Source organism: Haliotis rubra, unplaced genomic scaffold (assembly GCF_003918875.1).
Source record: "Haliotis rubra isolate DU_JTF1 unplaced genomic scaffold, ASM391887v1 Scf407, whole genome shotgun sequence".
Lineage (NCBI taxonomy): Eukaryota > Metazoa > Mollusca > Gastropoda > Lepetellida > Haliotidae > Haliotis > Haliotis rubra.
In genome coordinates, this window is record NW_025767088.1 from 575,524 (window position 1) to 588,756 (window position 13,233).

General features: G+C 36.2%; 1 protein-coding gene across 1 annotated transcript in view; it reads left to right on the top strand.

Moving 5' to 3' along the window:
• Window positions 1-13,233, top strand: part of LOC124287842 (WD repeat-containing protein 11-like) — a 36,368-nt gene that overhangs the window by 298 nt on the left and 22,837 nt on the right. The window contains 5 exon segments of the mRNA XM_046724315.1: window positions 503-572; window positions 1,042-1,083; window positions 1,819-1,972; window positions 11,151-11,324; window positions 12,365-12,466. Coding sequence (XP_046580271.1) covers window positions 503-572; window positions 1,042-1,083; window positions 1,819-1,972; window positions 11,151-11,324; window positions 12,365-12,466 — 542 coding nt within the window.

Genomic DNA, 13,233 nt, shown 5'->3' on the forward strand with positions numbered 1-13,233 from the left:
TTGGCAGCTCTTACATTATCGAATATATTTTTAAAAGTATGAATATTTCGCCTTTTCCTCCACGAAGCAAGTAGATCTATGATATATCCGGTGTTTGGCATATTTCCTCTCAGGAGTAATATCAGGAGGCTCTATGTCCTTCTACATGTTTTAACAGTCATGTTTTTCACCTTTCAATGGACCCATGAGGCATATTATACTTATTATCTTTTAAACCAGGATAACATATTAAGTAGAGACGTATTACTTCATAACATGCATCCAATCACAGTGGTGGGAGGTGTCAGGTATATTGCATTGCAGCACGAAAAACACTTCTTGGTCATGTTGATGACAGAGATTTGTGGTCACCAGTTTATACAGAATTATTATGTCATATACATAATGATAATGCTGATGTTCACATTTGAAACGATGGTTTGAACTACCAGTTTAAACAAAATTATTATGTCGATTATGTGATGATGATGATGATGATGATGATGATGGTTGTGTGTTTCAGGGGCTGGCAAGGGAAGCTTGCTTATGGTTGCCACAACTTTGTGACTGTGGTGGACCCAGGGACAGTTCAGGTATGTCTTACAGGGTCTTCAACATGTTTAAAGGGATTCTGGGTTAGATTAGGCCCCCAGAATCCTGTAATGGTCGTATGAGGTGAATGTATTGGGTTGACAAGTCTGGTGACTTGATTTTGTATTGTCATGACCTGATGATTGTTGCTGTGTTTACCCCTCTATATAGCATCAGCAGGAGTAAGTGCTTTTGGCATGTTTATCACTTTTTCAATTTCAATGGTTAAGATGCTACACAGCTCAGTGTCTCGACTTGATCGCTGCCTTAAGGACAAGTGTTTTATTGATATAACAAAAATCTTTCCAATTCAAATTTGAGAACAAGAACATGTTAAAATTGAATTTTTAGAAGCAAATACTTGACATGCTTAAAATTAAGGATGTGATGAATGAGGTGTTATCATATCACATTCCAGTGATGATCTGTATGATTGTGAACAGGTTTATCTCCTATTATGTCTATTTGCAGGTTATTCAAGTGCTAGAGAAACACAAGGCCAATGTTGTGAAAGTGAGTAGAAGCATTGTCTTGAAGACTTTCTGTGTTTTAATGAAGATATAAAGAAATTTCCCCTTCAATAGATTTGTTATTCACAGAGGATTATTACACATTGATGAGCTTAAAATGTTAAATATGAATTGGAAGAAGTACTTGTCTTCAATGACCTGGAACAGGTGGCCCAGTGTTCTAATTGCTGTGAAGAGTTGCTTCCCTTAGTTGTGTTATGATACGGGTATGTCAACCAAACTCAGTATGTCAACAAGAGTTGCTTCCCTTAGAACCTCTGCTTGTAGATATTACTGAGTGGTATATGTCAACCTTTGCATATTCTCCCACATTATATTGGCTCTATGTTATGTGAAATATTTTTTACGGAGACACTAATCAAAAGTCAGTCTTCACACCCTTGTAAAGTATTATTCTTAACTTTGCCAAATATGATAAATATCAACATGATTTAACCAAACTTACATGAAGGAAAATGCAGGAGTAATGGAAGAAAATAGTAGTTTGTTACGAAAAATATAGTCCCAATAATTAAGGACAATGTCGGCCATAAATTATTTAGCAGTGTCCAATTCTAACCACGAGCTGATCTGTGCCACTCACATATACATCTTAGTCTTGTTGGGATGGACAATCATGAAACATTCCTTATATGGATGATGGCTGAATCTTTTAAAAGAATGCATGTGTATAGGGCTGTGTAACTGTTAAATGACTGAATCTGTTACATGTGTGCAGGTGAAGTGGGGGAAGGAGAACTACCACCATGACCTCAACAGCCCGTACACGCTGCGCCTGGTGTCTGCGGATGCTGCCGGGGTCATCATCGTGTGGGATGTTGCGCAGGGACAGGCCAAGGTGGAGTTTTCCGAGGGCAACAAGCCGGTACAAGGTGAGTTTGAGGAACCCCAGTAAACGTTGTGACCTGCATTGAGTATGTACTTGTGTATACTCATGGTAATGTGACTTGAGTATGTACTTGTGTATACTCATGGTAATGTGACTTGAGTATATACTAGTGTATACTCATGGTAATGTGACTTGAGTATATACTAGTGTATACTCATGGTAATGTGACTTGAGTATATACTAGTGTATACTCATGGTAATGTGACTTGAGTATGTACTAGTGTATACTCATGGTAATGTGACTTGAGTATATACTCATGTGTATACTACATGGTAATGTGACTTGAGTATGTACTTGTGTATACTCATGGTAGTGTGACTTGAGTATGTACTAGTGTATACTCATGGTAATGTGACTTGAGTATGTACTAGTGTATACTCATGGTAATGTGACTTGAGTATATACTAGTGTATACTCATGGTAATGTGACTTGAGTATGTACTTGTGTATACTCATGTATGTACTTGTATACTATACTCATGGTAATGTGACTTGAGTATATACTAGTGTATACCATGGTAATGTGACTCATGGTATATACTAGTGTATACTCATGGTATACTACTTGAGTGTATACTCATGGTAATGTGACTTGAGTATGTACTTGTGTATACTCATGGTAATGTGACTTGAGTATATACTTGTGTATACTCATGGTAATGTGACTTGAGTATATACTAGTGTATACTCATGGTAATGTGACTTGAGTATATACTTGTGTATACTCATGGTAATGTGACTTGAGTATATACTCATGGTAATGTGTATACTCATGGTAATGTGACTTGAGTATATACTTGTGTATACTCATGGTAATGTGACTTGAGTATGTACTAGTGTATACTCATGGTAATGTGACTTGAGTATGTACTCAGTGTATACTCATGGTAATGTGACTTGAGTATATACTTGTGTATACTCATGGTAATGTGACTTGAGTATGTACTTGTGTATACTCATGGTAATGTGACTTGAGTATATACTAGTGTATACTCATGGTAATGTGACTTGAGTATATACTTGTGTATACTCATGGTAATGTGACTTGAGTATATACTTGTGTATACTCATGGTAATGTGACTTGAGTATGTACTAGTGTATACTCATGGTAATGTGACTTGAGTATATACTTGTGTATACTCATGGTAATGTGACTTGAGTATATACTTGTGTATATACTCATGGTAATGTGACTTGAGTATATACTTGTGTATACTCATGGTAATGTGACTTGAGTATATACTTGTGTATACTCATGGTAATGTGACTTGAGTATATACTTGTGTATACTCATGGTAATGTGACTTGAGTATATACTAGTGTATACTCATGGTAATGTGACTTGAGTATGTACTTGTGTATACTCATGGTAATGTGACTTGAGTATATACTTGTGTATACTCATGGTAATGTGACTTGAGTATATACTAGTGTATACTCATGGTAATGTGACTTGAGTATATACTAGTGTATACTCATGGTAATGTGACTTGAGTATGTACTTGTGTATACTCATGGTAATGTGACTTGAGTATATACTTGTGTATACTCATGGTAATGTGACTTGAGTATATACTAGTGTATACTCATGGTAATGTGACTTGAGTATATACTTGTGTATACTCATGGTAATGTGACTTGAGTATGTACTTGTGTATACTCATGGTAATGTGACTTGAGTATATACTAGTGTATACTCATGGTAATGTGACTTGAGTATGTACTAGTGTATACTCATGGTAATGTGACTTGAGTATGTACTTGTGTATACTCATGGTAGTGTGACTTGAGTATATACTTGTGTATACTCATGGTAATGTGACTTGAGTATATACTTGTGTATACTCATGGTAATGTGACTTGAGTATGTACTTGTGTATACTCATGGTAGTGTGACTTGAGTATATACTTGTGTATACTCATGGTAATGTGACTTGAGTATATACTTGTGTATACTCATGGTAATGTGACTTGAGTATATACTAGTGTATACTCATGGTAATGTGACTTGAGTATATACTTGTGTATACTCATGGTAATGTGACTTGAGTATGTACTCATGGTATACTCATGGTATACTCATGGTGACTGTGACTTGAGTATATACTTGTGTATACTCATGGTAATGTGACTTGAGTATATACTTGTGTATACTCATGGTAATGTGACTTGAGTATATACTTGTGTATACTCATGGTAATGTGACTTGAGTATATACTTGTGTATACTCATGGTAATGTGACTTGAGTATGTACTTATAGTGTATACTCATGGTAATGTGACTTGAGTATATACTAGTGTATACTCATGGTAATGTGACTTGAGTATATACTCATGTGTATACTCATACTGGTAATGTGACTTGAGTATATACTAGTGTATACTCATGGTAATGTGACTTGAGTATATACTTGTGTATACTCATGGTAATGTGACTTGAGTATATACTTGTGTATACTCATGGTAATGTGACTTGAGTATATACTTGTGTATACTCATGGTAATGTGACTTGAGTATGTACTTGTATGTATACTCATGGTAATGTGACTTGAGTATATACTAGTGTATACTCATGGTAATGTGACTTGAGTATATACTAGTGTATACTCATGGTAATGTGACTTGAGTATGTACTTGTGTATACTCATGGTAATGTGACTTGAGTATATACTTGTGTATACTCATGGTAATGTGACTTGAGTATATACTCTGTGTATACTCATGGTAATGTGACTTGAGTATATACTCATGGTAATGTGACTTGTGTATACTCATGGTAATGTGACTTGAGTATATACTTGTGTATACTCATGGTAATGTGACTTGAGTATATACTTGTGTATACTCATGGTAATGTGACTTGAGTATGTACTTGTGTATACTCATGGTAATGTGACTTGAGTATATACTTGTGTATACTCATGGTAATGTGACTTGAGTATGTACTTGTGTATACTCATGGTAATGTGACTTGAGTATATACTTGTGTATACTCATGGTAATGTGACTTGAGTATGTACTAGTGTATACTCATGGTAATGTGACTTGAGTATGTACTTGTGTATACTCATGGTAATGTGACTTGAGTATGTACTTGTGTATACTCATGGTAATGTGACTTGAGTATATACTTGTGTATACTCATGGTAGTGTGACTTGAGTATGTACTTGTGTATACTCATGGTAATGTGACTTGAGTATATACTTGTGTATACTCATGGTAATGTGACTTGAGTATATACTTGTGTATACTCATGGTAATGTGACTTGAGTATGTACTTGTGTATACTCATGGTAATGTGACTTGAGTATGTACTTGTGTATACTCATGGTAATGTGACTTGAGTATATACTTGTGTATACTCATGGTAATGTGACTTGAGTATGTACTTGTGTATACTCATGGTAATGTGACTTGAGTATACTCATACTGACTTGAGTGTATACTCATGGTACTCATGGTAATGACTTGAGTATATACTTGTGTGTATACTCATGGTAATGTGACTTGAGTATATACTTGTGTATACTCATGGTAATGTGACTTGAGTATGTACTAGTGTGTACTCATGGTAATGTGACTTGAGTATATACTTGTGTATACTCATGGTAATGTGACTTGAGTATATACTAGTGTATACTCATGGTAATGTGACTTGAGTATATACTGTGTATACTCATGGTAATGTGACTTGAGTATGTACTTGTGTGCATACTCATGGTAATGTGACTTGAGTATATACTAGTGTATACTCATGGTAATGTGACTTGAGTATGTACTTGTGTATACTCATGGTAATGTGACTTGAGTATGTACTTGTGTATACTCATGGTAATGTGACTTGAGTATATACTTGTGTATACTCATGGTAATGTGTGACTTGAGTATGTACTTGTGTATACTCATGGTCATGGTAATGTGACTTGAGTATGTACTTGTGTATACTCATGGTAATGTGACTTGAGTATATACTTGTGTATACTCATGGTAATGTGACTTGAGTATGTACTTGTGTATACTCATGGTAATGTGACTTGAGTATATACTTGTGTATACTCATGGTAATGTGACTTGAGTATATACTTGTGTATACTCATGGTAATGACTGACTTGAGTATATACTTAGTGTATACTCATGGTAATGTGACTTGAGTATATACTTGTGTATACTCATGGTAATGTGACTTGAGTATATACTTGTGTATACTCATGGTAATGTGACTTGAGTATGTACTTGTGTATACTCATGGTAATGTGACTTGAGTATATACTTGTGTATACTCATGGTAATGTGACTTGAGTATATACTTGTGTATACTCATGGTAATGTGACTTGAGTATATACTCTGTGTATACTCATGGTAGTGTGACTTGAGTATATACTTGTGTATACTCATGGTAATGTGACTTGAGTATATACTTGTGTATACTCATGGTAATGTGACTTGAGTATATACTAGTGTATACTCATGGTAATGTGACTTGAGTATGTACTTGTGTATACTCATGGTAATGTGACTTGAGTATGTACTTGTGTATACTCATGGTAATGTGACTTGAGTATATACTAGTGTATACTCATGGTAATGTGACTTGAGTATATACTTGTGTAGGTATGTACTTGTGTATACTGTATACATGGTAATGTGACTTGAGTATATACTTGTGTATACTCATGGTAATGTGACTTGAGTATATACTAGTGTATACTCATGGTAATGTGACTTGAGTATATACTTGTGTATACTCATGGTAATGTGACTTGAGTATGTACTTGTGTATACTCATGGTAATGTGACTTGAGTATATACTTGTGTATACTCATGGTAATGTGACTTGAGTATATACTTGTGTATACTCATGGTAATGTGACTTGAGTATATACTTGTGTATACTCATGGTAATGTGACTTGAGTATATACTTGTGTATACTCATGGTAATGTGACTTGAGTATGTACTTGTGTATACTCATGGTAATGTGACTTGAGTATATACTGTGTATACTCATGGTAATGTGACTTGAGTATATACTTGTGTATACTCATGGTAATGTGACTTGAGTATGTACTTGTGTATACTCATGGTAATGTGACTTGAGTATGTACTTGTGTATACTCATGGTAATGTGACTTGAGTATGTACTTGTGTATACTCATGGTAATGTGACTTGAGTATATACTTGTGTATACTCATGGTAATGTGACTTGAGTATATACTTGTGTATACTCATGGTAATGTGACTTGAGTATATACTAGTGTATACTCATGGTAATGTGACTTGAGTATATACTTGTGTATACCTGGTGAGTGTGATTGAGAGTACTTGTGTATACTCATGGTAATGTGACTTGACTTGTATATGGTACTGTGACTTGAGTATGTACTTATGTGTATACTCATGGTAATGTGACTTGAGTATATACTTGTGTATACTCATGGTAATGTGACTTGAGTATATACTTGTGTATACTCATGGTAGTGTGACTTGAGTATATACTTGTGTATACTCATGGTAATGTGACTTGAGTATATACTTGTGTATACTCATGGTAGTGTGACTTGAGTATATACTACTGTATACATCATGGTAATGTGACTTGAGTATATACTAGTGTATACTCATGGTAGTGTGACTTGAGTATATACTTGTGTATACTCATGGTAATGTGACTTGAGTATGTACTAGTGTATACTCATGGTAATGTGACTTGAGTATATACTTGTGTATACTCATGGTAATGTGACTTGAGTATATATTACCAGTGTATACTCATGGTAATGTGACTTGAGTATATACTTGTGTATACTCATGGTAATGTGACTTGAGTATGTACTTGTGTATACTCATGGTAATGTGACTTGAGTATATACTTGTGTATACTCATGGTAATGTGACTTGAGTATATACTAGTGTATACTCATGGTAATGTGACTTGAGTATATACTATACTTGTGTATACTCATGGTAATGTGACTTGAGTATATACTAGTGTATACTCATGGTAATGTGACTTGAGTATATACTAGTGTATACTCATGGTAATGTGACTTGAGTATGTACTTGTGTATACTCATGGTAGTGTGACTTGAGTATATACTAGTGTATACTCATGGTAATGTGACTTGAGTATATACTTGTGTATACTCATGGTAATGTGACTTGAGTATATACTAGTGTATACTCATGGTAATGTAACTGAGTACTTGATACTCATGGTAATGTGACTTGAGTATATACTAGTGTATACTCATGGTAATGTGACTTGAGTATATACTAGTGTATACTCATGGTAATGTGACTTGAGTATGTACTAGTGTATACTCATGGTAATGTGACTTGAGTATATACTAGTGTATACTCATGGTAATGTGACTTGAGTATATACTTGTGTATACTCATGGTAATGTGACTTGAGTATATACTTGTGTATACTCATGGTAATGTGACTTGAGTATACCTCATACTATGTGTATACTCATGGTAATGTGACTTGAGTATATACTAGTGTATACTCATGGTAATGTGACTTGAGTATGTACTAGTGTATACTCATGGTAATGTGACTTGAGTATATACCAGTGTATACTCATGGTAATGTGACTTGAGTATATACTAGTGTATACTCATGGTAATGTGACTTGAGTATATACTAGTGTATACTCATGGTAATGTGACTTGAGTATATACTTGTGTATACTCATGGTAATGTGACTTGAGTATATACTTGTGTATACTCATGGTAATGTGACTTGAGTATATACTATGTGTATACTCATGGTAATGTGACTTGAGTATATACTAGTGTATATGGTAATGTGACATGGTATACTCATGGTAATGTGACTTGAGTATATACTAGTGTATACTCATGGTAATGTGACTTGAGTATATACTTGTGTATACTCATGGTAATGTGACTTGAGTATATACTTGTGTATACTCATGGTAATGTGACTTGAGTATATACTTGTGTATACTCATGGTAATGTGACTTGAGTATGTACTTGTGTATACTCATGGTAATGTGACTTGAGTATATACTTGTGTATACTCATGGTAATGTGACTTGAGTATATACTTGTGTATACTCATGGTAATGTGACTTGAGTATATACTTGTGTATACTCATGGTAATGTGACTTGAGTATATACTTGTGTATACTCATGGTAATGTGACTTGAGTATATACTAGTGTATACTCATGGTAATGTGACTTGAGTATGTACTTGTGTATACTCATGGTAATGTGACTTGAGTATATACTTGTGTATACTCATGGTAATGTGACTTGAGTATATACTTGTGTATACTCATGGTAATGTGACTTGAGTATATACTAGTGTATACTCATGGTAATGTGACTTGAGTATGTACTTGTGTATACTCATGGTAATGTGACTTGAGTATATACTAGTGTATACTCATGGTAATGTGACTTGAGTATATACTTGTGTATACTCATGGTAATGTGACTTGAGTATATACTACCATATACTCATGGTAATGTGACTTGAGTATATACTTGTGTATACTCATGGTAATGTGACTTGAGTATATACTTGTGTATACTCATGGTAATGTGACTGGATATTACCATTGAGTATATACTAGTGTATACTCATGGTAATGTGACTTGAGTATATTACCATGTATACTCATGGTAATGTGACTTGAGTATATTACTTGTGTATACTCATGGTAATGTGACTTGAGTATATACTTACCATTACTCATGGTAATGTGACTTGAGGATATACTACCATATACTCATGGTAATGTGACTTGAGTATATTACCATTATACATGGTAATGTGACTTGAGAGGATATTACCATACTCATGGTAATGTGACTTGAGTATGTACTACCATTACTCATGGTAATGTGACTTGAGTATATACTTGTGTATACTCATGGTAATGTGACTTGAGTATGTACTTGTGTATACTCATGGTAATGTGACTTGAGTATATACTTGTGTATACTCATGGTAATGTGATTTGAGTATATTACCATTACTCATGGTAATGTGACTTGAGCATATTACCATTACTCATGGTAATGTGACTTGAGTATGTACTTGTGTATACTCATGGTAATGTGACTTGAGTATATACTTGTGTATACTCATGGTAATGTGACTTGAGTATATTACCATTACTCATGGTAATGTGACTTGAGGATATTACCATTACTCATGGTAATGTGACTTGAGTATATTACCATTACTCATGGTAATGTGACTTGAGTATATTACCATTACTCATGGTAATGTGACTTGAGCATATTACTGGTTACTGGTGTGGCGACATACATCAGGCAGCTGTGGCCCTTGCATGAATCATCTCCCCTCCATCTTTAATAATGTTCAGCAAACTCTCCCATGATCCGTTGGTGTTGTTGAAGACTTCTTTCATTGTGATGTTAGTATGCGCCCTTGTTTCAGCAGGTTTTGGGCACCTCAGAATATGTGTTCTATTAGTATATTCTTGTGTATAATCATAATAAACACTGCTTCATTCTGTGGTGTAGGGCTTGGTTGACACAGACTTGGTTGGCGCAGATCGATGCTCATGCTGTTGATCACTGGATTGTCTGGTCCAGACTCGATTATTTACAGGCTGCCGCCATATCGCTGGAATATTGCTGAGTGCGGCGTAAAACTAAACACACTCACACACGCACTGTGGTGTAGGTTTGAGGGGAAGATGCTGTGTTATGTGTAGCATGTCTGATCTGATAATGATCTTCATGTGAAGATCTGGGTTAGAACTGGTCATCAGAAATTCATGCCTGTCGTAAGAGGCGATTAATTGATTCAGATGGTCAGGCTTGCTGACTTGGTTGACACATGACACATGAATTATGTCATTGTATCCTAGTTGTGTAGATCGATGCTCATGCATTCGATCACTGGATTGTTTGGTCCAGACTGGATTATTTACAGACCGCCGCCACTGTAATATTGCTGAGTACAGTGTTACACAACAACCAAACAAATAACAGAAAGATCATGCAAAGTAAATGACTATAATGTTTTTGAAAGTTGGTGTATCAATTTGAACACTATTCTTCCATCTTAACACGTTTGTCTCCTTACTTTGATTGGTAGCAATTGGTTCGCCCAGATGATGTGTAACCATGGCAACTGTTTCAGACATGGAGTGGCTGCGGTACCAGGATGCATCACGTGACCTGCTGGTGGCGCTACATCCCCCATACTCCCTGGTTCTGTGGAACGCTGACACCGGCACCAGACTCTGGAAGAAGACCTACACCGAGAACCTGCTGTCCTTCTCCTTCGATCCCTTCAACTCCAAGAATGTTGCATGTGAGTCAGAAGTCAAAATATCTCGAAATGTAGTTGTGTTGTGGATCTGTAATTTCATTGAATTTTTGTTCAATGGTGGGGCCTGATAGTGATGGCCTGATGGTGTGGCCTGATGGTGTAACCTGATGGTGATGGCCTGATGGTGGCCTGATGGTGTTGGCCTGATGGTGATGGCCTGATGGTGATGGCCTGATGGTGTGGCCTGATGGTGATGGCCTGATGGTGATGGCCTGATGGTGTGGTCTGATGGTGATGGCCTGATGGTGTGGTCTGATGGTGATGGCCTGATGGTGTTGGCCTGATGGTGTGGTCTGATGGTGATGGCCTGATGGTGATGGCCTGATGTTGTGGCCTGATGGTGATGGCGTGATGGTCTGATGGTGTGGCCTGATGGTGTGGCCTGATGGTGTGGCCTGATGGTGATGGCCTGATGGTGATGGCCTGATGGTGATGGTCTGATGGTGTTGGCCTGATGGTGATGGCCTGATGGTGATGGCCTGATGGTGATGGCCTGATGGTGATGGCCTGATGGTGATGGCCTGATGGTGTGGCCTGATGGTGATGGCCTGATGGTGTTGATTGATGCTCATAATATCAGTCACAGGATTGTCTGGTCCAGACTCGGTTATGTATAGGTTGTCATTATGTAGCTGGAATATTTCTAAGTATTGTGTTACAATTCTAACAAACAACTTACTGTTATCATGAAAATTATATTTTAATATTAAAGTGTCGGTAATGGCATACAACCTGCGATACGATACATCACGATACAAAATTTTAGTTGCGACTATATATTGCCAAAGTATTGTGTGCTTTAGCTGCAATACGGTATGAATCCCAATATAATGGTGGCGATACAATACGTGCTCACGATACTAAAACCTTTAATATAAGCCTTTGATATACAACAATGTAAAACTTTGTATCGATGGATCGATGCGTATCGATGAATCGTCACACCACTACAATGTTATCAAATTATTGTGTTCAAGGGGATAACAGAAGTCAGGATCATAGATACTATTTTCCTATTTCAGTTTTGGGTCAGGATTGCATTGTGTTCATTGATGACTTCACCATCACCAAGACCCCATCCAGCAATGGCAAAAAGTTCTACATATTCAGCCCGTCTAGTCAGAGTAAGTCCGGGAGTTTAGCATCAGTGAGCACATGATTTGACCTGCCACATCAGCATGGAGTATAAGTGGCAGATACTTTTGTCTTGTCCTGTATTCACAGGGAAAATCTAGGAATGTCTACTTCTTATTAAGACCAGCACAACATTTCGGCGTATATATGAGATGAATGTACTCCAAGTACTCCGAGACATTGTGTTCCACATGATATGAAGTTGACATCAATAAAGTCTTACTAAAGTACTGTCGGAAATGCTAGAAAAATACTTTTTGACTTATATTTAAAATTCAGAGGTATTACAGTTACTTAAATAACAAATATCACTTCAAGAAACATCTACCTAATGTAGACCGAGGGAATAAATTTTGAGACATGCTCTAAAATGTGTTTTTACTGATGAAAATACCAAAAACTTAGAAAAATAAGGGGGTAGTGGGACGTTATTTGATACAAACATTAACTGCCTGTGTTACGTCATCAGCATCCACGTATCGACAGGTGAAATTGACACCTGAGCACAGCTCGGCTAAGGTCATCTCAATAGATGTTTTCTGCAAAATGTTGAATATGTCGCGTAAAGCATCATGATCGGTTATGTAAGGGATCATTTGTGTATGTGTGTTTGTTTTGAAATACCCATCATTGTTACTGTACATTCTTTCAGAATCCTATCACTTGTGTTATCTTATCGATTGATGGTAGAAATGTGCAACGCGTTTAATAAATGTTTTGCATGTCAACAGTATATTTCATTGACAAAATATGGATG